The sequence below is a fragment of the Podarcis gaigeae genome (assembly GCF_964106915.1).
Source record: "Podarcis gaigeae genome assembly, chromosome: 17".
Taxonomy (NCBI): domain Eukaryota; kingdom Metazoa; phylum Chordata; class Lepidosauria; order Squamata; family Lacertidae; genus Podarcis; species Podarcis gaigeae.
This window is the reverse complement of record NC_139694.1, coordinates 26,981,683-27,008,367: the sequence shown is the minus strand read 5'-3', so window position 1 is coordinate 27,008,367 and position 26,685 is coordinate 26,981,683. Positions and strand designations below refer to the sequence as shown.

At 42.8% G+C, this 26,685-nt stretch overlaps 1 protein-coding gene across 1 annotated transcript in view; it reads right to left on the bottom strand.

Moving 5' to 3' along the window:
• The window catches only part of ADAMTSL1 (ADAMTS like 1), a 257,653-nt gene that overhangs the window by 146,499 nt on the left and 84,469 nt on the right, over positions 1-26,685 (bottom strand). Inside the window, exons 5-8 of the mRNA XM_083718246.1 lie at positions 22,429-22,555; positions 13,497-13,571; positions 10,082-10,239; positions 306-417 (exon numbers count right to left, since the gene is read on the bottom strand). Coding sequence (XP_083574372.1) covers positions 306-417; positions 10,082-10,239; positions 13,497-13,571; positions 22,429-22,555 — 472 coding nt within the window. The remainder of the gene's footprint in view (positions 1-305; positions 418-10,081; positions 10,240-13,496; positions 13,572-22,428; positions 22,556-26,685) is intronic.

Below are 26,685 nucleotides of genomic sequence, written 5' to 3'. Positions count from 1 at the left end.
ACTAAGATGTGGCAAATCAGCTCCCATGCTAATTGGGTGTGAATGGCATTTTCCAGGGCACCTTTCCTAGAGGTAGATGTACTGTACAGAAGTACTAATAAAATACAAATCAACACTCCCGCCCCCCCCCACCCAAGCAATTCCTGACAGATGAAATCCATTTCAAGATGAAGAGTCAGCAAGAGTTAATTCAGAATGAGTGAAATGAGTGAAACTTCATTCCCATTTTTTAAAGCAACAACAACTTAATCTTATGTATATTGGTACAGAATGCAAATCGCTATAAACAATGTTAAATTTATTACCTCCACCACAGGAAGCGGAACAAGGAAAGAAATCAGTTTCTCTCCATCGGTGAATAATAGGTTGGTAGAAAATAAACTGAACCGTACTGTCGGCAGCACCAGCGTAACGGATCTGAAAAGGAGAAACGCTGTAGGTAAAGTTGAAAGGTATGCAGCGCAGGTATCAAACACCTGTGCAGTTCGCAAAATATAATAAAAAACACAGCTGGTAATATTCAGAGCAGGAGAAACATGTTACATCTTCTGCTGGAACTATGTCAAAATGTATATACAGAATTATTAAACAAGGGATGCTGTAATGGTTCTAGGGGTTGCTCGTGCGTAGGTTGTCGCCACACCTGGCTGGGTTACCTGGGTGAACCCTTTCTGTCTGGACATCCATCCGTGGCTGTCTCAATCACTGGCAGAATCCGTCTCCGGCGAGGAGTCCTGGAGCCCCCTCGCCGATTCCCCCATCTGCCCCCCTTTATCCCTGGTGTTACGCTGATTTCCTTCCCCAGCAGATGGGCTGCCTCTCTCCCTACTGGGACCCTCTCCGGCATCCCTCTGGAGCCTTCCCTACGCCTCTGGCTCCGATGGCAGTTCCCTGACAGATGCATATCAAGGTAAATTAGGCAGGCTATGAATCCCAAAGCAACAAAACAACACCACCACAAACTGGCTTATAAGAATAAAACCACATTTACCAGAATAATAGCTAGAATAGAGATAGACTTGTAACCATTCAAGCAACAAACATACTAAGCTGCCTTGTTAAGATACAGTTGTACATTTATCCACTCCATGTTTACAGTATCTCCAGGCTTTGTTATGAACATGGCACCTTAGTATGTTTGTTGCTTGAATGGTTACAAGTCTATCTCTATTCTAGCTATTATTCTAGTAAATTTGGTTTTATACTTATAAGCCAGTTTATGGCGTTGTTGTTTTGTTGCATTATAATTACTGTTACTACATTTGATACTTTGTGTATATACTTTGCGAATCTTAAAGCCCTATGCGGCCTAGGACCCTCGTACCTACAGGACCGCCTCTCCTGGTGTGCCTTAAGGGAGGACCTTAAGTCAATAAATAACAACACTTTGGAAGTCCCGAGCCCTAAGGAGGTTAGATTGGCCTCAACCAGGGCCAGGGCCTTTTCAGCTCTGGCCCCGGTCTGGTGGAACGCCCTACTGCAGGAGATCAGGACCCTGCGGGATTTGATATCTTTCCACATGGGCCTGCATGACGGAGCTGTTCCGCCTGGCCTTTGGGCTGTACTCAGTCTAACCCCCCCTTTTTTATTTATGGAACCCCTTATACAGGATTTCTATATAAATTTTGCTGGCCCATGTAGGTCCAGCATGGATAGTTCCCGGTGAATATTTGACAATTTCTCCCCTTATGGCTTTGATCTATAGGCTACCACTAAAACGAGGCTGCATTTTAAGCTGCATTTTAAACTGTATTCTAACTTACATTTTAATCAACTTTGTGTGTGTGTTTTTTGTTTTAATGTTTTTACTGTATTTATATTCAGTGTTGGCCGCCCTGAGCACGGTCTTGGCCAGGGAGGGTGGGGTATAAATTATTATTATTATTATTATTATTATTATTATTATTATTATTATTATTATTATTAAATGCACTTTTCCATTTCCCTAGCAGTAAAGGGGAAACATGGAAGGCAACAGGGAAGTTGGCACAGTGGAAGTGCACTGCCAGTGACGAGTGGGGTGGGGGACAGATACAAAACCAATTGCATTATATTTGGATTACTTATTTCTTCAGGAAGTAAGAGGAATGTAAGTGCTAATAAAATAGCATTTTAGCTGGGGGGGGGGAAAGGGGGAACCAGGGCAGAAATGCTTCGGGATACGTTGAAAGATATAAGAGTTGCACTCTACTGAGGGAAAGCTGGTCTTTTAAAAATCAAGATAAACAGTGATGTCAAATTCCCCATTGGAATACACACACACACACACACACACACACACACAAACATACATATATATATATACAGCTGTAGCAATGAAGGCGGCCTCTTGTATGGATTAATATCATTTTGTTGAACATGCCATAAACAGGATGTCCAATTCCTTGAAGTAGGGTGGTGCATTAATCAAGTATGGATCTGAACTTAACGAAAAGCCCCGCTGACTCTTGGGAACCAGAATGGTATCATGCTAGATGCTATTTGAAATCTCTTACTGGAATGTGCAGCAATGAAAGCTTTTGTGGCAGAGAGAGAGAGAGAGAGAGAGAGAGAGAGAGAAGGACCAACTACGTTGCCTGGACCTGAAAGGTCTCATGTGTGAGGTCCTAGCCAGAGCGTGATAAATGAGGAGAGAGATTACACAGGGACTAGTTGAAAGGGTTGAGTAGGTTCCACATCCCAAGTTGGGAAGACATAACAACCCAGATCCCCAAGGATTCTTGTCGTGTTGTCTGCTTGATTATCTGTCTTCTCTGACACAGAGAAAAGGCAGATGCAGATCAATCTCTTGAAATAAGTGGGAAGTTATTCAGACAGCCAGGAATACACCGCAATTAATCACAGATGGAAAAATAACATTACTAGGTGAACGAGGCAAAATAAATCAGTAAAAAGAAAGAAAAAAAGAAAGAAAGAGTGTTTATTGTTTCATAAAAGTTGGATAGGCTTTGGGAGAAGAAGAGACTATTATGATTACCGTGTTGTCAGAATTTTGTTTGACAAGAGGTTAGACCTGGGTTCTGCAGCCCTCAGGCAGGATCAGCTGTTGACTAGGCACACATGTTGATTCTGCTGAAAGCTAAATGCTGTATCCTGTCTGCACACCCATTTTAAAACTTTGGACTATCTCTAAAAGCTGGGGAGAGAATCCACAAGCCAGGAGGCCGTGTCCCCATGTTGAAAAGGGAAGCATCTCTTCTCAATTCCACGTTCTGACTCACGATGTCTCTCAAAAGTAATTGGTGCTGACTTCTATTGTGAATTAGTAAAATGGATTAAGGGGCTGCCTCTTTATGTTAGTCTTATGATTAGTTGGGTGACTTTTTAAATCTATTTTAAAGGTATTTTAAATTAAATTTGTTGTTGTTTTGCACCCAGTCCAGAATACCTCTGGGCTAAACGGAATAAAGAACTAATAGAAATAAATAAAACCAGGCAATTGCTGAGATGATACCAAAACCAAATGGGTTTCTCCAGACACCCCATTGATTGAGCATTCATCCTGACTCAGGGGAATAAAAGGCTAAGGAATAAACTCAACGCAAATCCAGAGTGGAGTCCCTAAAACGGCTGGATTGGTGCTGGGTACGCCTCCTTCTGGCAAGTCCTTCAGCCAAGCTGGTGCCAAACATCTTGCTCTGCTTTTCTTTGGGCCATCTCAGCAAGCCTGAGAGGCCTTTGTCACGATATTCCGTTCCACCTTAACAGATGTGTGGAGTTGTTGTATGTCACATGTCTGTTTACATTCCAGCACAGCTTGCTGGGAACTTCCGTTTTGTGTATAGCTTTTGCTTATGTCTCTTCCAGCACCATAATTCAAAAGCATCAATTCTTCAGTGATCAGCCTTCTTTATGGTCCAGCTCTCACTTCCATACATCACTACTCGGAAAACCATAGCTTTAACTATATGGACCTTTGTTGGCAAGGTGATGTCTCTGCTTTATTATTATTATTATTATTACACCACCACAAATAATATCCACCAATGTTCCTAAATTGTTCTGCCTATTTTTTTTTTTTATTTTTTGTGTGTGGCTAGTTGCACTATTGGCCATCCCAACATTGGTTTCAGAAACCCAAGTTCAAGGGAAAGTACAGGTTCTAACTATATCTGTTAAATGCATTGTACCATGGAAAACACTAAAGAGTAATACTCTGCTCAGTTTATCGAAACCACACATGTTATGTGCTGAACACCCACCCACATTTGAAAAATGAAGTTTATTTGAATCTGAAGGTACAGTGGAAGCTGAGAGGAGCTCAGGATTCCCGGGGCATGTTCAAGACCCAGTAAGTAATTTTTTATATGGAAGCATTTTCATATGGAAATAAGCATCTGAATTTGGCGAGACTTCCTGATGAACTTGCTTAGGATCACCGCCGATGTCAGGAAACTTAAATAACGCAAATGGGTCCACTTAGCCCTGTGATTGCTTTGGTATCAAAACCACATGATATAATATATATGTATATATGAGTGATCCAGGAAAGGAGGAAAGGAAGGAAGAACCCGAAGCAATCAATGTCTTCCCCTTTGTTTCTAAATGATTTATCCGTTTACTGCAGATGCTGAAAACAACTGTATGCCTAGGCACCAGCTATTCCTCCAATCCCTTGTGAGCTAATATATGTCTGCTTTGATCAAACTTCACACAGATCCATAAATAACAGGGCTCTTTGTGATAAACGCAATAAATAATCTTACGCTTGAAGCTATGATAGGAAATGGTGATTTGAAACATCTCTCTGGCAGTTAGTCACACTGAAAAACTTTTCGGTTTTAATCAGATAAGTTCACTTCCTTGTTGCTAAACAGAACTGTTTGGATTTTGGCAACATGGGTCCCATCAATTTACTCCTGCCTGTTGGAGTTTACAGTAGCCTGACCTAAGATGCACATTCTAAGGTTACATCTGCTGTTCTCTGGTTTAATCAAAATGACATATTAATCGAGTTTCGCTAGGTCATCATCAAATAGCCATCTGCAAAAGGGGTATGGTATGGTCAGGTTAAGAAGGAAGAAGTTTCCGCAAAGGAAAACACACTTCTAAAGAACTTGAAATTGCTTTCTTACATATTTTAGTATGGCGAATACCTAGCAGGTTAGGCTTGGAGAAGGGATAGTCACAGACTCAGGTCCATAGATGTATTAAATTGGTGGGGTGGAAGATTTCAGGCGCATGATGGAGTCAGAGTTCAGCAACCACTGGCTGCATCATTCCTCACTCCTGACTGGCTGCATTTCCAGAACAGTCCCAAAGAATCGGTTGATTTAGAATATTCATATCCCATTTTCACTAGCACACAGACCCAAGCTCTGAACTTGAAATCCATGTTTGGATTTAGTTTTGTGCATCTAAGAATGTTGAAAATGAGTTGAAAATGTCTGCCATCAGACCCTTTCAAAGATAAGGGGGAAAGACATAGCGGACTGACACTAAATACCGTACTTTTCTGTGTATAAGACTAGGTTTTTCCCCTTTAAAATCATGCAAAAAAGTGGGGGTCGTCTTATACATGGGTAGTGCATAGGGTGTCTGTTTGATTGGTTGCTGCAGTGGCTGTCAACAGCTATTGTGCGTGTTATTGGTTGCTGCATCAATGGGTGTTGTTAATTGGCTAACACTGCGACAATTGGGCGGGCGATTTGCAGCATCTGCCGGCGAGGGAACAGACTGGAGGCGGATTTTGTGATGCATGCTGGTGAGTGATTTTCAGCATCTCCCTGCCAAAGAAAGCTCAACAACTTTTTGCCACCTCTCCCCATTTTATGAAATTTCAGTCCCCCCAAATAGGGGGCATCTTATAGATGGAAAAGTACAGCAAGTACAGTTCTCCTAGTTTTTCTAAGGGTCTGTTCCTCAGAAAATAAGGAAACAAGGATTAATCAGTATTACTAGATAAATATGCAAGTGTGGGATATATGCTTACAGACCCTCCAAGTGCCCCTGTTTCCCAGGGACAGTCCTGGATTTCCAGAAGCCGTTCCAGTTTCTGATTTGATCCCAGAATGTCCCGCTTTTATCCGACCCCTGAGCCAAGGAGATAAGTAACTATACAATGTTTAGAAGACATCTGAAGGCAGCCCTGTATAGGGAAGGTTTTTTTTAATGTTGAATGTTTTATTGTGTTTTTATATATGCTAGAAGCTGCCCAGATGGACAGAGTGTTGCCCTATTTTCATCAGAGAAATGTTGGAGGACATGTGCTTTTTTTGTTTGTTTGAGAAGCATATAAGTGAGGAATTCCTTGGACATGGTACTACAACACTGCCAGCACCCACAAAGCAATTATATCCATCTGCATTTGAGTTTCTGGGCTCCTCACACTGCAAGCACTCATGTCTCCAAGCAATTAATATGGCTGCCACTACAAGCGACACGGAATATCGTATAAACACCAAATGCCGAATGCTACATGGCCGCTATTCTGCCTTTTAATTTTTCCTGCACCTGTGCACAAGGCTAGTTTTTAGTTGTTAATAAAAGTAAAATGTTAGGGCTGCACTGTTAATAATTATTCCCTAGGTTTAGCGGATCCTAGGAACTGTAACTGGGTGGTGGCAAGGAATTGCAAGCAGAAAATTATGAATACATCACCTGACTACAATTTCAATAATTCACTGAGGGGAGCCATGACAGCGACAGGGATATAAAACCAATATATCTTTGTAGTAAAGGCCACCATGATGTAATACAACATTGCCTTAAATGTATTTACTAAGTGTATGGAAAATTCTTTCAGTTGCTGACCTGATTACACATACTACTATTGTTAAAAGTACTATATACTCTAAGGATTGTTTTCAGATACATTGCATTCTGCAATTCACAGCTAAAGGAACCTGTATTAGAAAAAAAGGAAATCTTTGGCACCTACATTCTGATCAGCAAATTCTCAGCTGAAACGAATGATATGTTTGCATAATTGAGATTACATCTAGTTAGGTCATTTCACTTTTCTAAATGGAAACATTCATACTAAGTGCTTTTAGAGAGAAAGGACACCCCCCCTTCAATGATCAACCTTTTTATTACATTTTTGCTTAGTTCTGTTTGGTCCAGAATTGCCTTTCTGGAAAAGTAAATAAGGACACTCTGACAAGAACACAATTCAGCCAAGACTGATGGCAATAAACCGCAATGGCTCTTTAATTTTTCCTTTTGGACTTAGCAATAGCACTGTATAAAAGAGCTGTTGTAAGTTTAAAACAGTCAAAACACTAAGGAAGGGTTTCCCGAACTTGGGACTCCAGCTGGTTTTTTGGACTACAATTCCCATCATCCCTGACCACTAGTCCTGCTAGCTAGGGATGATGGGAGTTGTAGTCCAAAAACAGCTGGAGACCCAAATTTGGGGAAACCTGCACAAAGGGCAAGAAAAGATGCAGGTACCATAGTTTGACTACCAAGAACTCTTAAGAAAAAAAGTTAAGAAAAGACAGAGGACAAGTGGTTCATTCTGCTGTACTGAAGAACAGCCGATGACCTATGAACATGTGTGGATTTTGATGAAGAGTAGCTGAAAATGTTTAACATTCTGCCTGTTGGGCATTTTATTTGGCGTGTGGCCACGGATGTGATTTTGAGCCTCCCACCCTACCTTCAAAAGGCCACATTTCCCCCCCATCTCACACAAAGCATATCCAATCTTCATGCAAACATATGTCCTCTTCCACAAATTTGTTGGAGGGCCCAATCCACATACCATGTACTGGACCCAGAAAATCCTATTGGCACTCCCACTTTTAATAAACACCTCTTTTGGCACCTTGTGTGAACTAACCTGAGATATACAGGTATAATGAGGAATGCAAATTTAATAATAATAATAATAATAATAATAATAATAATAATAAACAACTGGTTTTGCATTGGGAACATTTTCTCAGCTGGACCAGATTGCTACATCTGGAGAGGGTTATGAAGGGCAGGTACAACACACCCAAAAAGTCCACAGATTTAATTCTGTTCTATTTTCTTCAATTCAGTTTGTTCCCATATTCTGCTTTCCATGCAACCATCTGCATTTCCATCTGCCACAAGGTCATCAGAATCAGCTCACATCAAACACCCTCTGACATTGTATCCCACAATGAAAAATTTATGGTATCCTGGACACAATGCAATTTTTACAGCTTTACAGCTGAAATCCTTCAGGCCCTCTTGACCTACCTCCCCGCCCCCCAAAAAAGGGGTTTTATTTTATTGTAATTCCCAAATGCTCACATTTGTCTCTGCAATTTCACCCCCTTCCCCTGCAGAATGTGCACACTGCCTCCAGCAATGTGTTTTATATTACCTGGAAGAATAGGAAAGCACTAATGTCAGGAAACCACTTGATTCTTACAGCCAGCACTGCGCAGAGCAGAACCTCAAAATTATACAAATGACTTCTTGACCAAAGCCAGCCTGCTCATCTTGAGAGGCTCGGGGTTTAGTTTTATATGCGTTTTTACACCTTCTGTGAGATTCCAGAAGCATAAAAACCAGTGAATGATGAGCCTGAATCAGAGTCTAATTTGCCCACTTCAGCTTCATTTTATACTGACTCTTATTTTAGCCGGGATCTCATAACCAACCTGCCTTTTCCACAAGTGTTTCCTCCTCCACTCCATGAATGTGTTCATCCCTAAGAGCTTTGATTCTACTCTATTTAACTTGGCAATTTATTCATTAAGAACAACATACGGAGCACTAGCAACAGCCTGCAACGACATATTTCCAATAAAAGTTTGCAACTCTTTGTACAGTGGTACCTCGGGTTACATATATTTCAGGTTACATATGCTTCAGGTTACAGACTCCGCCAACCCAGAAAAAGTACCTCAGGTTAAGAACTTTGCTTCAGGTGAGAACAGAAATTGGGCGGTGGCGGCGGCGGCACGGCAGCAGCAGCAGCAGCGGAAGGCACCATTAGCTAAAGTGGTGCTTCAGGTTAAGAACAGGTTAAGAACGGACCTCCGGAACGAATTAAGTAAGCAGAGATACCACTGTATAGCTATCTTCCTAACGACCCACCCTCCCACCCACTACCCAATGCTGAACGAAAGCCCTTTTGGAGGGCTCATAGCTCTGATTCCTCAGAGGTGTGCAGGAGCAGCATATACAACATAAATTTAAAGCCCAATTCACTACCTCCTGAAGAATTCTGGGAACCGCAGTTTGTTAAGGGTGCTGGGAATTGAAGGTATTTCCCAGGCAGTGAGAGATATTACTTTCTTGGGCTCCATGATCACTGCAGATGGTGACAGCAGTCAGAAAACTAAAAGATGCCTCTTCTTGGGAGAAAAGCAATGACAAACCTAGACAGCATCTTAACAAGTAGAGACATCACCTTGCCGACAAAGTTAAAGCTATGGTTTTCCCAGTAGTGATGTATGGAAATAAGAGCTGGACCATAAAGGCGGCTGATCGCCGAAGAATTGATGCTTTTGAATTATGGTGCTGGAGGAGGTTCTTGAGAGTCCCATGGACTGCAAGAAGATCAAAACTATCCATTCTGAAGGAAATCAGCCCTGAGTGCTCACTGGAAGGACAGATCCTGAAGCTGAGGCTCCAAGACTTTGGCCACCTCATGAGAAGAGAAGACTCCCTGGAAAAGACCCTGATGTTGGGAAAGATTGAGGGCACAAGAAGAAGGGGACGACAGAGGACGAGATGGTTGGACAGTGTTTTTGAAGCTACCAGCATGAGTTTGACCAAACTGCGGGAGGCAGTGGAAGACAGGAGTGCCTGGCGTGCCCTGGTCCATGGGGTCACAAAGAGTCGGACATGACTAAACGACTAAACAACAACAACCCAGGATTCATTGGAATGGGATGAGAAATGTGCTTTGAATTTATGGCGTGTACATAGCTACATGCAGAGGGGCAGTCACTCTCTTTAATCCCAAGCTATAAGCATTGAGGGTCAACGGGGACTTTCTCCTCATAGGAGATACCCCATCTCTATGTCAATCTTGGCAGAGAGCTGGAAGGATAAGTGGCCTTTTGATACACTGCTTTTGAAGTGAACTGCCCTTTGTTTCACATCCCCCTTTCCTTAAAAAGAACAGCATGGTTTAGTTGTAGCTTCTCACCTTGACAGTGAAATCTGCAGTGAGGGGGCCAGGCATTCTCAGGATCTCTTTGTCCGGAAACTTCTGCAAGTCCACGCTAGAATTGTCCACGAGGAACGAACCTGTGGAGCTGAGACTGTTTTCACCTTTCAAACCTTGCAGCGTCTTGGTTTCTAAATCTGGCAAACACAACACATTTAAGAGGAGGGTGCGCTTGTTTCGGCAGCTCGCAGAGAGAAAATAAGCAAGCAAAACGATTAGTACCGGGAATGTCAAAGCACATTTGAAAGATATACTACGTTTTAAGGAAATGTCCTTTTTGCTGAGTGAGATGGATTTTCCCTCCGTTAATAAGGAGCAGCCAATCATTTAAGTTGCCCTCACTAATGTCTATGCTTGTGAACATCTCTGTTAAGACCTGCACACAATCTTTTTCTACTTTATTCCAGTGTATTTTGGTCTCCTCTCTTTTTTCTATTTATTTATTTATTTTGGAGCCAGAAAAATTCCCAGTAGAATTAAGAAGGTGTTGTGTATATCTCTCTCTCTCTGTTGTGTGTGTGTCCTGATATTCCAAGCGGAAGTTGTACTCCTTCCTGGCCTCTTTCAGAATGAGATATAGAAGTATATAGAAAGGCTTTTATTCCAGAGCTAGCCAAGGAGAACAGAAAGCTCCAGCCAAAAAAGCTCCGCAGGTCGGCCAGGATGAACTCTGTTTTAATAATGCATTTTCCACAGCGATGCAAAATCCCTTCTACATTTCATGCAAAACACACACAATTCTGCACCAGGCAGTTAAACGAATTACCTAACTGGTTCACCAGCACCAACCCCTTCCTTGGACTTAGGTTGCGTTGCTAGCCCCAGTATGTTTTGAGAACATGGAAATGCATAGCAGAGGGAGGAGAAAGGAGAACAAAAAAGAAGGAATAAAAGAACAGTGGCTGGGAGAGTCATGGATAGGATCAGGAACGGGGAAGATATTCCTTACAGAACCAAATTGTTGGCTCAATGCCGAAGGGCTCATCCCCATTCCCCCCAGGGTATTTAATCCATGATGCAATAAGACAAGGGCATGACAAGTCATGGTGCAGCACAGAAATATGACCTGTTAAATGAAAACTGCCTTAGGTGTCAATCAGCTAGGCTTGTTAGGGAATTTCTTTCAGTATCTTCACATTACCGAAGCTGAACCAGGCTCAGCGTAACAGAGCACACTGGTTTCTTGCCAGGAGAACACATTTATTGCAAACACATGACAAGATCATGATCTTGTGTAAAGTTTACTCCAGGATGACATTCACCATCTGCCTATTGCTTAGGAGTCATATTGGTCCTTCGGCTCACTTTGAATGAGCTCATCCAAGGCACTGCTTTATGTAGAGCTGATCTTCTTTTATTCTAAAACTCTTCGTGATGCACAATATTTATGATATCTCAGCTTCACTTGTGAAAGCATGGGTAGGTGTGTTTCACTTTCTGTCTGATCTTCCATTTCACATATTTGTACTTTTCATTTCTCTCGACTGCTAAATAGCCTCACAGAGCACTAGGCAGGATTGGCGAGGGGGATGGGATAATTATTACGCACATGCAGAACCTTTGATAAACCAGTTAATATTATATGGCTGTAGCAAACACCCATAAACTATTAACCCTAGTCTGGTGTTTAGAGATTTACGGAGATCCAGTTCTCACATTGTAACATTTAAGTGACTATGCATCTAACCAGAATTTATTGCAGATTTCTTCTGTGGGCTTTCTAGCATCTTGAAAATCATGTTATATTGTTCCCTGAAAACCAAGGGAGAACTGCACCATTTTAACGGCCATGACGAATTCAGTTAATATACATCTTTTCACCTGCTTTCAAAATCTCTTCCCTGGTGTATGTTTGGTTCAATTACCGGGCGCTCTCGCTCTCTCTCTCTCTCTCTCTCTCTCTCTCTCTGTGTGTGTGTGTGTGTTCACAGCAGGTAAAAGGGACACTGTCCTGATCATCCAACGTGTCACTGGCAATAAACTAAGCTGATCTAGATGCTACTTTCACCACGAGGATGAAATTTTTATAGTGAATTCCCCATCTTCTTACTGTGTCATCACGAAACACAGCTCAAGATGGTAAGTCGGCAGGACCATAATGCAATGAGCTTCCCTCTGACTTTTATTACTGTGGGATATGGCTGAGGACTGTATGACTCACACAGCGACTTCGGCTTCATGAGATGCGAGAAATTGTAGGCTTAATGCAAGACAAATAGGGGTTGCCCCTTTAAAAATCCAGCATCATCTCATCATGAATTACCTGTTCTTTGGGGAGGGGATACAACCCATGTTTCAAACATGTTATCCTCAGAGTGAACCAACTCTATTCGGATGACTCTGAACTCTTGTCTTCCATCACTGTATTTCATCATCTAATTCAATCCATATCTCTAGGCCACGCTTCCTCAACCTTGGCCCTCCAGATGTTTTTGGCCTACAACTCCCATGATCCCTAGCTAGCAGGACCAGTGGTCAGGAATGATGGGAATTGTAATCTCAAAACATCTGGAGGGCCAAGGTTGAGGAAGCCTGCCCTAGGCCCTCAGGAACATATATGGCTGTTAATGATTTTGGCTCCCTCATTTGAGCTCATGAAAAGAAGCCAACTGGAGACTCTGCAAGTCAGGACCTCGTTGGAATATTTGCCTTCCATATCTGTTGCCAGTCCACTCAGATATCTTAAGCTGAGCTCATGGTATTATATACTACAAGCTCCTTGGGGATCTCCAGTGTATCTGCGTTCCTTATGTCCCACCCTTATTAAAGCAAAATCTCTGCTCCACTATCTTGGGCACTGGCATGCTTTCTTTGGGCAACATCCTTTAACAGCACAGTACAAAATGCACGTGTCTCCAAAGTCCAGAAATACCAAAGAAAACATATGAGCAAGAACATGTGTTAAGCTCATGAGCAGTGTGGTGCTTCAGCAGAGCAGCAGGAAAGCTGTATTCACTGTATTCTCATCAACCAGCACAATCTTTTCTACAGCGGTCCTTTGCATCAAGCTGGCTGGAAAATTTGTGTTTTATTTATGGGTTAAATTATAGCTTCTTATAATTGTGCAGCTAACTGATGCTCTTGGGAGTGGCGTTTGAGGATAGGGCTGACTCTTACATTGGGCAGGAGGGCAGGGGCAGAGAAACTGTAGAGTTGTTTTGGTTTTTTGGTAAATACAGCTCCACAGCATATTATGAGCATTTGACTATTATTGTGTAATTAACACACACAATGCCGAAATAGGCTTTGAAGCATTTTTCATAGTGCAAAAACCAAGTTCATGCGAAGCATTCAATTGCAAATATATGCAATTAAAACACACAATTAAACAGCCCTGTTAAAACAAGACAGCAATTAAAAACGGGAGACCAAGATAAAGTGTACTTTTACTCACAGAGATGATCAGGACCTTTCAGCACCAGGCGAACGTGTCGACTTCCGTAGGGAATAACAACCACGGTATCATCCGCTGGGTGGGGGAAGAGGGAGGCAAAAAAACATACATGATCAACAAGCAAAGGAAGTGCCCAAACAAGCAGTGAAAACAGTTCTTCATGGGAAAATGGCAAGCCAAGTTTTGGGCCACCTAAAAAGACAAACATTCAAACCCAATGAACCCTGAAGAACAGCTATATATGAAACAATTATGCTCTGCTCTACCGTCTCACAGACTTTGTGTGTGCTGCGCTGTGAGACAAATGCCCTTGTTTTCAAGGGAAAGCTATCACTTTAATTATACAGGGTTGCTTTGTAAAATAAACACTTATTACACGTCCATAGCAACAGCTGCTCTTGCAGATATTAGGCTACAAACCAGCTGTTTACTGACTTTCTTGTGAGCCTCCTCAGAAATTTGACTGTGCATCTGTATTGTCATTAAACAGTTATCAACATTTTTACGGCAGGAGGCCAAGAGATATTTTATTGGCAAACAATGAGAATTTAATCTTTCTTTGGAAGGGGGGATGAAATATTTACTTGGTTGGGGTGTTGGGATGTGGGAACTGGGAATTGGGGGGTTTGGTGGTCACATTGCTCAGATGATGGGGGCAAGGTAGTAGGATGGAATGGAGAGGAAATATCACACAGGATCTACTAAACAAAATGAAACAAAAAACCCCCAACTTTTTATCTTTTAAGATCTCCCATTTTGGTGCTGGCTGGAGCAGCTCCATAACTGACATTTGTAGGGAGAGAAAACAAAATTAGGTGCCAAACTCAAATACTTGAAACTCTTTATCCCAATCATCCCACCACTTTAAATTAAAATACATATTGGATGCCAGCTCAGTCCCCCCCCCCCGCAATTCTCACGCACTAAAACATTCTCACAGCCTCAGAAACCAAGAGAAAAATCATTTTAATGCATTTTTTAATTCTTAGCAAGCATATTTTACCTGCCTTGAACATTAGGAAAGGTCAGTGAAACCTTTGCTGCCTACCCTTGTAGTACAAAAAATTGGTTAATAAAAACTTAATGGAATGGGGCTGCTGAAAATAGAAAGTCTATGTTTACCCACAGGTCATCTGAAGTGCAAGCAACAGCAACCTTTCTATGTGAGCTTTAATTTTTTTTAAAAAGATCCAGTAAGCTCAACACAGCCACAGTCTGTTCTTCTTACTCTGTTGTGAAAATAGATTTGCTATCCGCACTGCAAGTTTTGCTGTAGCCTTTTGACTTTAAATGTTCAACTCCACCAAAGCCAGCAGCAGAGCGAAGGTGCCCCTTTCAAAGCCCAGTTGCTCAAGTCACAAAGCAGCACACAGTTCACTGAGGGCTTGGCCAACACTTCCGCTTGTGCCATGAGAGGTTCTGCCTTCGCCCTACTGCTGAAAACCTGCTCTTTAGCGCTATATCAGAATAGCAGTCCATGGAAAACTCAATTGCCATTTTTTCCCTTCCAATTCAGTGCTAAACCACAGGTTTGGGGGAGGGGAAAGTGGTAGGGCAAACAGACGTGGGTAATCCCTGAGTCATATCATGGTCTAGACTAGAGTTTCCCAAACGTTTTAGGCTACAGTTTCCATCATTCTTGACCACTGGTCCTGCTAGCTAGGGATGGTGGGAGATGCAGTCCCAAAACAGCAGGAGACCCAAGTTTGGGAAACCCTGGTCTAGACTTTCCTAAGGTCCAACATTTGAAATAATGTCTGTCTGGCCAATTGGTGAATTGACTCTCATTATCCTAGGCTCACCCAAGCTGGACAATATATACATAAATAAAAGTATTTAATCCTGTGATGCTTGCTTGTTTGTGCGTGTATCCGTGCAGAGGAGATAACAATTTTCACGTGTGATCCGCTGGAATACCGCTAAAGAAGAATTACTTGTGACTTGAGGCAAAGTAGCTTGGAATCCCTAGCAAGCAATCCATTTAGTCTTGACATAAAGCCAAAGTTAGAGAAAATGTCAGCAAAGCTGTCCTTTTATCAGCGCATGCCAGTGTGTTTATGTGAGAGAGGTCCAGATAAGAGCTGGCCATGTGTGTGCATGTGCAAGCTGAGAAGGGCAAAGCAGCGAAGACAGGAGTTGCCTTTGATCCAATAATGGTAGCAGCTCAGAGATTTTATTCAATTAAGTTTGACTATCCAAATCATGCTTGAGTAACACACAGTCCTATACAGTCTCAGAAGTAAGTCAACTGCAACAGCACTTAACTCCCCCCCCCCCCAGTAAGTGCATTTAGGATTTCAGCCGAAACCCACAAATTTCCCAAAAAGATAGCCTGCAAACCTTGGAATGCACACTTACTTGGGAGATAATCCCCACTGATTTTTCCCCCTTTAGCTACTTTGGAGTAAGCATGCACAGGATTGCATTGCTAGGGAATCAAAGTTTCTAGACTCCAGAAGCACGACAGGAGTGGATCCTTTCTCAAAGCCACTCTGCAGTGGGGTCTTTCAGAAGCCCCACCCATTCCTGGCAAAATATCTAATTCCTTGAGCTCACCCATCCCATGGCATGAAATCTACTGTCCTTGAGTGAAACAGCTCAATTTTTCAGGCATTCTAGTCCCCAGGAGAGGAGTGGAAATATGCTTGGTGGCCTAGTCCCCTCTATTGCATCCTGACAACTTGACTCGGCAGCCTTCCACACATTGGAGAGCTCAGGACTGAAGTGAAGGATTGAGGTTGAATCCTGACAAGACAGATGTACTGTTTTTGGGGGACAGGAGACGGGCAGGTGTGGAGGACTCCCTGGTCCTCAATGGGGTAACTGTGCCCCTGAAGGACCAGGTGTGCAGCCTGGGAGTCATTATGGACTCACAGCTGTCCATGGAGGCCCAGGTCAATTCTGTATCTAGGGCAGCTGTCTACCAGCTCCATCTGGTATGCAGGATGAGAGCCTTCCTGCCCGCAGACTGTCTTGCCAGAGTGATGAATGTTCTGGTTATCTCTCGCTTGGACTACTGCAATGCGCTCTATGTGGGGCTACCTTTGAAGGGACCCGGAAACTACAACTAATCCAGAATGCGGCAGGTAGACTGGTGACTGGGAGCGGCCGCTGAGACCACATAACATCGGTCTTGAAAGACCTACATTGGCTCCCAGTACGTTTCCAAGCACAATTCGAAGTGTTGGTGTTGACCTTTAAAGTCCTAAACGGCCTCGGTCCTGTATACCTGAAGGAGCGTCTCCACCCCCATCGTTCAGCCCGGACTCTGAGATCCAGCGCCGAGGGCCTTCTGGCGGTTCCCTCACTGCGAGAAGCAAAGCTACAGGGAACCAGGCAGAGGGCCTTCTCAGTACTGGTGCTCACCCTGTGGAATGCCCTCCCAGCAGATTTCAAGGCATTAAACAACCACCTAACATTTAGAAGACATTTGAAGGGAGCCCTGTTCAGGGAAGTTTTTAATGTGTGACATTTTAATGTATTTTTAATCTTTGTTGGAAGCCGCCCAGAGTGGCTGGGGAAACCCAGCCAGATGGGTGGGGTAGAAATAATAAATTATTATTATATTATTATAAGTGGAGAGCTCACACAGAATGCGCAGCCCAGAAACCAGCCCACAGAAACTGTGCATGTGACAGATGAGCTCAGGATCAGCACTTTATCCGTTACTTTGAGAAAGTGGATTCTGAAAAGCTGCCTCTGATTCGGAGGCAATGCAGGGTCAAAGTGGGAAGAGATTCAACCATGGAGGGGCTTTGCTGCAGAAGAAAAAAATTCACAAACCAGACTAATTTTACAAGCAGGAGTAATAAAAACACATTAAGTACTTTTGGTGGATGCAGAGAAAGAGCCAGGATTGCTGAAGCGCCAGATCTTTCAAATAATCTTTCATTTTTATTTGCAAGGAGGGGACACCAAACCAGGTGTTTCCCCTTCAGAAGAGCGTAGGAGGGAAGTGGGGGACACAGCTCTCTTCCCACCATGGTAGTCCCCCCCCCCCGGTTTCCCACACTTCTGGGACTGATATACTATCCCTGTGAATACTGAGATAGTTGTTTCCGTTGCAAGTGCTAACAGTTGCACTGCTCCATCTACATCTTTGTCTTCTGATCCCTGTCTCCAAAACCCTCCACTCCCCCCTCCACAATGTCCGCAGAGTGGGGGAACAGAACTGAACGCAGATACAGAGAGAAAATTAATTCAATACGATGGACGCAGCGGTGTGTTTGGAATGCTTCAGAGAGAGAAAACATTCCCAGCATTTATTTTTCCTTTTGGCACAGAAGCTGCTAATGTGAAGTGCTAAAAAACGGAATCTCTTAAGTGCAGTGGCGTTCCTCAGAGCTTCTAAGCTACCTGCTTCACAGATGCTCCCCTCCCCCCTTATGTGATAGTACAAGAGGGAAGGAAAACCAGAAATGAAAGCAGACTCTCTCCAGCAGCCAAATGTTCCTTATGCCGTGCCTTGCTGTGCGGGAATATAGCTATGGATTCGGAGAGGAAGTATGGGAATGAAATTACACTTGGACGAGGTTTTTTAAAATATATATATAGAAGTAGCAGCAGCAATAACTGCAGCAACCCTGAGATTAAACAGCCAAGTCATGCAAGGCCTGCAGCTCCAGAGCACAGAAACATGAGCAGTGCTATCAGATTGAAAATTGTTGCACAGAAGTAGAACCTGCAGCAAAATGTTGCAGTGTATCTCCAACTCTGTATGTAGCAGCCAACTTTGAAGTAGTATATAATCCACCTGTTAAAGAAAGGGTCTGGAAATATTTACTATATATATATAGGCTCTGTTCCAGTAACAAGAAGCCGAAAGCACCAGCCTGAAGATGACGAGTGAGACCTCGTCGAAACGTCGCCTAGACACCCCAACTTTTACACGGGAAGACACCCGAGGACACCAAAACCTGCATTCCTGTACCCGTGAAAATCTACGAAAGCATATATATATATATATATATATGTAAAGGTAAAGGTACCCCTGCCCGTACGGGCCAGTCTTGACAGACTCTGGGGTTGTGCGCCCATCTCACTTAAGAGGCCAGGGGCCAGCGCTGTCCGGAGACACTTCCGGGTCACGTGGCCAGCGTGACATCGCTGCTCTGGCGAGCCAGAGCCGCACACGGAAACGCCGTTTACCTTCCCGCTGGTAAGCGGTCCCTATTTATCTACTTGCACCCGGAGGTGCTTTCGAACTGCTAGGTTGGCAGGCGCTGGGACCGAGCAGCGGGAGCGCACCCCGCCGCAGGGATTCGAACCGCCGACCTTTCGATCGGCAAGTCCTAGGTGCTGAGGCTTTAACCCACAGCGCCACCTGCGTCCCTATATATATATATATATATATATATATATATATATAATCCTACCCATTCTCTAAGGAGCTACAGGCAGTATACATGCCCCTTTAAAAGCAGGTTATGATGAGGGACGTAACTAGTAAGTCTGTGGTGAGCTTAATGGTTCGGTGGGAATTTGGACCTGCTTCTCCCCAACAGAAATGCACCGCTATTTAATAAGCCGAGGGTGTATGGGGAACCTGTTGCTGAATGCCCATAGCCCCAGTCACCATGGACAGCAAGATATAGGTCACAATATACAATTTGAAGATTGCATAAAACTTTGGAAAGTAAATCTGAAATTCACAGATTGCATATTGTTAATAGAGAAAAGTAAATAACTTATTTATGTATGCTACAACAGCGGCAAGAATCTTGTTAGCACAAGGATGGAAGAATAAGGAAATCCCAATGAAAGAGCTGTGGCAAGAAAAATTGATGAGCTATGCGGAATTGGCCAAATTGGCATATAAACTGCGTGAAAAGGACAACTGTGACATCAAGGAAGAATGGGAACTTTTTTGCAAACTATCTAAAAACACAATAAAATGAATTGGACTTTTTGCCAGGTTTTGAATAAACATCCACAAATTTATTAGCTGAAGTAAGGATATGTACAATTTTATAACATGCAGAAAACAATATATGTAAAGAAATCAGGGAGGGGAGCTGAGGGAAGTCCTGTGTGTGGGGGGGGAAGATGGAGGGTTGAGGGGGGGAGGGGAAAAATAATGTATTTGATTAAGAAGATTGATAAATTGTTATATGGAAATTGGTTAATAAAATATTTTTTAAAAACAGAATTATATGATGTATAGATGGTATATTTCACCGGTTAAATTGGGAAAAATATATAAAAATGAACAGAAGGAGTGTTGGAGGTGTAAAGAAGTTGAAGGAACTTTTTACCATATGTGGTGGGATTGTAAAAGCGTTAAAATATATTGGGAAATGATATATAATGAATTGAAAAAAATGTTTAGAACAACATTTGTTAAACAGCCAGCAGCCTTCCTATTGGGTATCTGAGGGCAAGGTCTGCCGAAAGAGAAAAGGACATTATTCATGTATGCTACAACGGCAGTGAGAATACTGTTAGCACAAAACTGGAAGACTGGAGAAATTCCAACAAAAGAACAATGGCAAGAAAAACCGATGAACTATGCGGAGTTGGCAAAGCTGACAGACAGACTTCGGGAAAAGGACAATAGTGACTTTGAAAAAAGAGTGGGAACCTTTAATATTATATTTTCAGAAACAAAGAAAGAACATTGACTCGATGGCAGGGTTTAAATAAACATTCACAATTTTATGGACAGGGAACAAATATTGCAACAAAGTGAAAATACTGATATATTGTAAAAAACAGCAGAATATAATAATGAGGATACTAAATCAGAAATGGAAGTTGAGGGAAGTCCAAAGGGAGAGAAGGGGAGATGTTACACAAATCGTACATTATGGATATAAGTATATTTGTGATGAGAAAAAAGAAAATCAATATTATTATTTTTTTAAAAAGAAATAAATGCTGGGAACTGAGGGTCCAGCAAATTCCCTGCTCCTACACTAAGCCCAGAGCTGGCCCTACCATAGGACGGAGTGAGGCAGCAGCCTCAGGCAGCTCATTCCGGGTGCCATTAAAAAGGTGGCAAACTGTTCATCATTTTATTATTGTTGCATTTTTACTCCCATGGACAGGCACCTGTGAAACTGTCTGCCTCAGATGCCAAAATAACTTGAGAAGACTGGGGGACTATTGTCTTTGACATATTGAGGGGTGTAATTTGCTGTCCTGCTTCAGGCGGCAAAATGTATTTGCTGGTCCCGACTAAGCCAAGTTGGCTTGGTATGCTCTCAGTCTTACAACACGTAGTATTTGCACAAGACTATTCAGCTTTTCCATGAATTGTTATTCCTCGATCTGCTGGGCAGATCGCAGCTAGTGCATTCATTTTCGGAAGCACGCTGTGCAAACTCAGGGTGTGTCTAGCCATCGGGCTATTCTTTGAGACCATAAGGATGATTCTGTAAACAAATGCCTTTCAATGTTCCCCACAGAAACCAAACATAAATAGGTGGGATAGATATTCAGCAGAAATGGCTCCACACACCCTTGTCAGAAATTACATGCTATTCTAGATGTTTAGTTCATGTGCCAGTTTTTCTTTCTAAATTCAGAATACACACACACACACACACACACACACACACACGTAAACCATGCATTCTGTAAAACGAATGTTCACTTTTGGCCAGAGTTGAGGAAAAGCTAAGCATTACTGTTAACAGCTGCTAACTGTTAATAGGGATGTGGGTGGCGCTGTGGGTTAAACCACAGAGCCTAAGACTTGCTGATCAGAAGGTCAGTGGTTCGAATCCCCGTGACGGGGTGAGCTCCCGTTGCTCGGTTCCTGCTCCTGCCAACCTAGCAGATTTATCTACTTGCACATCAAAGTGCAAGTAGATAAATAGGTACCGCTCTGGTGGGAAAGTAAACGGTGTTTCCGTGCACTGCTGTGGTTCGCCAGAAGCAGCTTAGTCATGCTGGCCACATGACCCGGAAGCTGTACGCTGGCTCCCTCGGCCAATAAAGCGAGATGAGCGCCGCAACCCCAGAGTTGGCCACGACTGGACCTAATGGTCAGGGGTCCCTTTACCTTTACCTTTGCTGTTAACAGCAGGATGATTTGTACCTGGCTACACATTACATCACAACCACATGTAATTATTGCCCCTTTTTTATTGCATGGTGCTCATGGAGGAGCACTTAGTAGCAAGGGGAGATGCTTAACCCTTCACCTGCCAGCAGGGTTCACGCCCTGCACCCCATTGGTTCTAGACTCATCTTGTCAAAGTAATTGTGTGCCTGGGGCATCTACATAGGCAGAAGTCAACGAGAACATGAAAAAAAAAATTGTTTTAAGGGTAGGGGGAGCAGACACCCCCCCTTTCCACTAGAAAGCTCCCGAGCAAAGGTGCACTGCAATGGAGAAGGGGCCACCAGGCTGACATTACAAAGTTTGGCCCCATCTGCAACATTTAATGAGTAAATCATTCTAGAATGTCATAGCTTTCCCCAAGTCCATTTTTTGCTCCAAGGGCTTACGAATATTACCTCATGTTTTTTGGGGGCACAAAATATTGCAGTGTTTGTGTGTGTGCCATAGTTGTGGCCTGATTCTAACCCCAATGTGGCTTGTATACATTTGTAGTGGCTATGCTGCAGGCGAGCAAGTGGAAAGCCATTTAGCAGGTGCCGTTTTCTCCATGATGGCAACACCAGAGCAGACACACCTGTGGAGTTTCCTTCTGACGCGTCAGGAAAAAGCTGCCATGTCCTCTGCGACATCTGGCAAACCTTTCTTCCATCTGCGTGCCTTCAGAATCCAAACGCCAAGCCTTTTGTTGACGGAAGATTAATTCTGCCTGATTTCCCAGCATGGGGTCAGTACAGTGAAAGGAAACATTTTTAAAAATGTTTGGGTTATAATTAAAACCCTTAGAAGCGACCGGTCCCTTTACGCATCATTGTTTGGAGGACGTTCATATTCCTGTTGAGGCAAAAAGTCAAATCAACATCTTACGTTTATTTGCCAAGAGCTGAGATTTATATTGGCCTCGGACAAGCCGGCAGGTGGAACCATCGCCATTGCAGACCCCACAGTTATCTTCCTTGACAGTGCTTCCCAGCTGGTGGTCACAGCCAACAATCTGACAAAAGAGAAAGATGTGCAGTTCAAATTGAGCACCTCCTGACTGCTGGATCCATCTCTGTGGTTAGTTCCCGCCAATTTCTTTCCCTCCTCTCTCACACACACTGTCTCAAGAGGGCCATAAAGCATGTTAGCAATGAAGGGCGGGGGGGGGGGGAGAACAAATGAATTCGGCTGAGAAAGCTCCATCTGAACTGGGCAACAAAGTGATGATGCTGTGGCTGCAAAGAAAGGAGGGGAAAATGTTTCTCAAAAGGAGTGGTGGCTTAGTAGTGATCGCTTCCTGGTTAGGGGTCCGACGATGAGGTACAGTGGTACCTTGGTTCTCAAATGCCTTGGTACTCAAACAACTTGGAACCCAAACACTGCGAACGCGGAAGAAAGTGTTCTGGTTTGCGAACTGTTTTGGAAGCCAAATGTGCTCCATTTTGAGTGTTATGCTCCCGATTTGAGTGCCACACTTCTGTTTTGAATGTTACGCTGAGGTCTGTCTATTTATTTTGCGCTTTTGTTTTTGCAGTTCTCTTTTTTGTTTTTGTGACTGTGTGGAACCCAGTTCACCTACTGGTTGACTGTGCGACTGCAGTGCACAGTTTATTGCTTTCATTTTATGAATCAATGGTCTCATTAGATAGTAAAATTCATGTTAAATTGCTGTTTCAGGGGTTGCTTATAAAAGGCTGGAACGGATGAATACATTTTGCATTACTTTCTAGGGGAGAGTGCACTTTGGTTTTGGAATGCTTTGGTTTTGGAACGGACTTCCGGAATGGATTAAGTTTGAGAACCAAGGTACCACTGTATTGTTTTTAACACACTTAGCTTGAAACAGGAAGACTACAAAGGCTTTAATGCCAACAGAAGGTTATCTAAGACAGTGTTCGCCCAACCTGTCTTGCAGGGCTGATGGGAGTTGTAGTTCCAGTTGGTGAAGGCTAATCTAAGATTTACCATGTTGTGGAAGAGATGCACCATACACAAAAAGCAAGGCATAAAAGTTGCATTCTGGTGACATCACCCTATCTAATAGGAGCGTGAAAAATCACGCCTGGAAGAAACACTGAGGAATGTACAGTCTGACATGCATGATGCGGAGTTTATCTTAACTCACATTTTAAACCTGCAAGACTGAATGCACTTGCAGCGGTGAACAGCGCTGCCAGTGATACGACCCACAGTAAACAGAAACATGCAACTTGGAGCCCCAACATATTGGTCTGCATTCTGCCGCAGTCCCGATGAAACGCCCACTTCCAGAGTAACATGTGGCATTAATAACATTTGACTGTCCTCCCGGTCCGTATGCATACCGTGTCCAGATAATGTTCAGGGTGACACACAAGAGAGGCTGTATTTAAAACGAGGGTTTGAAAACCAGCAAGTCTGGATTCCATTTCCAGCCCTCCAACAGGCATTGGGGGAGCCATTGGGCAGCCTTCTCTTCCAAAATTTATATAACCTTGAGTGCTCAGCTCAAAACCAATACATAAAGCCTGATCTGCAATACAGATAAGCAGAGAACCTGGATCGAAATGGGTATAGGGTGTTTTGTGTTTGTTTGTTTTTTATGTCAGAATGACTAACTAAGTCACTTTCATTGAAGCACCCAAGCTTAAATTGTCTGTTGAACACACCATCAGGGTTCAGATGTGTTCATTAAAAAAAAGACACACCCAACACCCATGTACAAACTCATATAACACTCATAACAGTGATTTCTGTCGCTTCCAACATCAGAAGAACCTTAGTGACACCACTGAATTTCACCTAAACTGAAATTTGCGTTGAATTTGACGAATCTTACTAAGGCAAATCATCTGTAGGAATTTTGCATAAACTTGACAGGACTCTATTAAGACTGGTATAACTTTTTGTGGCTCTCAAACTGCTACCACCAAATTTCTGCTTAAAGGAAACTTTTGGAGATTACTTTGGGCGGGGTGGGGGGGGTGGGCGGGAGAGACAGTAGAAATTTAGGGAGAAAATAAAAGCATTTATATGATGACCCAAATTTATCATAGGGGTGGGGATGGGGATTACACACTTTAAGGGGAGGTATTCAAGTAGAGGAGGCTTCTTCCACCACAGTGCCCTCCAGATGTTGTTGGACTAACTCCCATCCTTGCTGACCACTGACCATGTTGGCTTGGGCGCTGTAGTCCAGCATCCTTGCCCTGAGATCAATGAACTTATCACATTCTTGCCACCATAACAGCTGAGTTATTGTAAAGTAGTGTCGCAATATCATTACTGGGCAGGATGAAACCCAGTTTCTGCTCCACATGCTGCATGACTCTGTATAACCACCAATTCTGTCCAATGTTTTTCACATTCATATATCTGTCTATCTATCATCTATCTATCTATCTATCTATCTATCTATCTATCTATCTATCTATCTATCATCTATCTATCTATCTATCTATCTATCTATCATCTATCTATCTATCATCTATCTATCTATCTATCTATCTATCTATCTATCTATCTATCTATCATCTATATATCTATCTCTATCTATCATCCATCTATCTATCTCTATCTATCATCCATCTATCTATCTCTATCTATCATCTATCTATCATCTATATCTATCTATCTATCTATCTATCTATCTATCTATCTATCTATCTATCTATCTATCTATCTCTATCTATCATCTATCTATCTATCATCTATCTATCTCTATCATCTATCTATCTATCTATCATTTGACACATCTTCCTCTCATAGCTCACACCCATATCTAGGCTGAGTTGTTAACTTTGCTTGTAGGTTTAGCACAGATAGCGGCCAGAGTATTAGTTCAGATAAGCTGCTTCCTGCATCTGAGGCATATGGCTCTTTGGCATAAGTCAACATGGCTGTGTTCTGAAGTTAAAAACACCATACTATAGTTTAGAAACTGACTTTTATATTTCATGTTAAGTGTGACCCCCTTCATTTGGGCGAACACCAAGTTGAACTGGCAGGACAAAGAATTGGGATACGCAGCCATAATATAGAGACTCATACATCAGCCATTGTTTACAAGACACTACATGAGGCAGGAAAGGTGAGGCAATGAGTTTCTGTGGACCAGTAAAAGCATCCCTATGGTATAGCCGTGTTCTCCCACTATGTGTGAACTTTGGGATTTCTTCAGGAATACAAACTGGACCAGCAATGACAAGTCCTGGGGAGCTTTGCATGCTCCTAAGTGCCCTAGGGTAAGACATTTTCATAATCATTTCTTCTCAGCATTGAGAAACTTGGCCAGGAAATGGTATAATAAAAACAAACCGGCAACTCCAGCCAAGTATAGATAAATCTCTTTTTTTGGTCTTTCAGAGGCCCTGTCTGCGCCACTGAGTTTATGGATAAAGATCCCAAGATTGGAATGGGTGTCCCTAATCCACTTAAACACTTGCTTTTAATTTAACCTTGCACATATTTTACAATCTGGTTGAATGCTGATATGCCCTGGAGCTTTGGTCTGGATATTTGAAAAAGGTGCAAGTGACAGTAAATATTGGAACTGGAGTTGCAAACAGATTGAGGGACAACAGCTGCCTTGCAAACAACCTCACTGTTAAAAATTGGTTGCAAGGAAAACTTATCAGCACGATTTATTTCACTTAGAAATGTATTAATACTTTTATTATTATTATACAGCAACATACTGCTGCAGCAACTACAATTATTATAAAGTGAGAACGGTGTGCTACCAGGTTAATATCTGTGCAACACTAGTTTCAACACCTGAACTAAACCATCCAATATGCATTGTAAGCTAAACCTTTCCTTTTCTTCCGAAGACACGCTAGGGATTCAGGTTGGGAGACAGAGTTACCCTCAAGCCACCCCCAAATGCACATCACCAACAGGGAACATTTGCACAATGCCTGTGATGCCAGTACCCCTAGGGCAGGCTTCCTCAAACTCGGCCCTCTAGATGTTTTGAGACTACAACTCCCATCATCCCTGACCACTGGTCCTGCTAGCTAGGGCTCATGGGAATTGTAGTCTCAAAACATCTGGAGGGCTGAGTTTGAGGAAGCCTACCCTATGGTGTCACATCACCCTCCTTTGAGTTAGAGGACTCCAGCCAGAAGCCCTGGCAGAACCACATTTCCCCCTGCTCTGTCA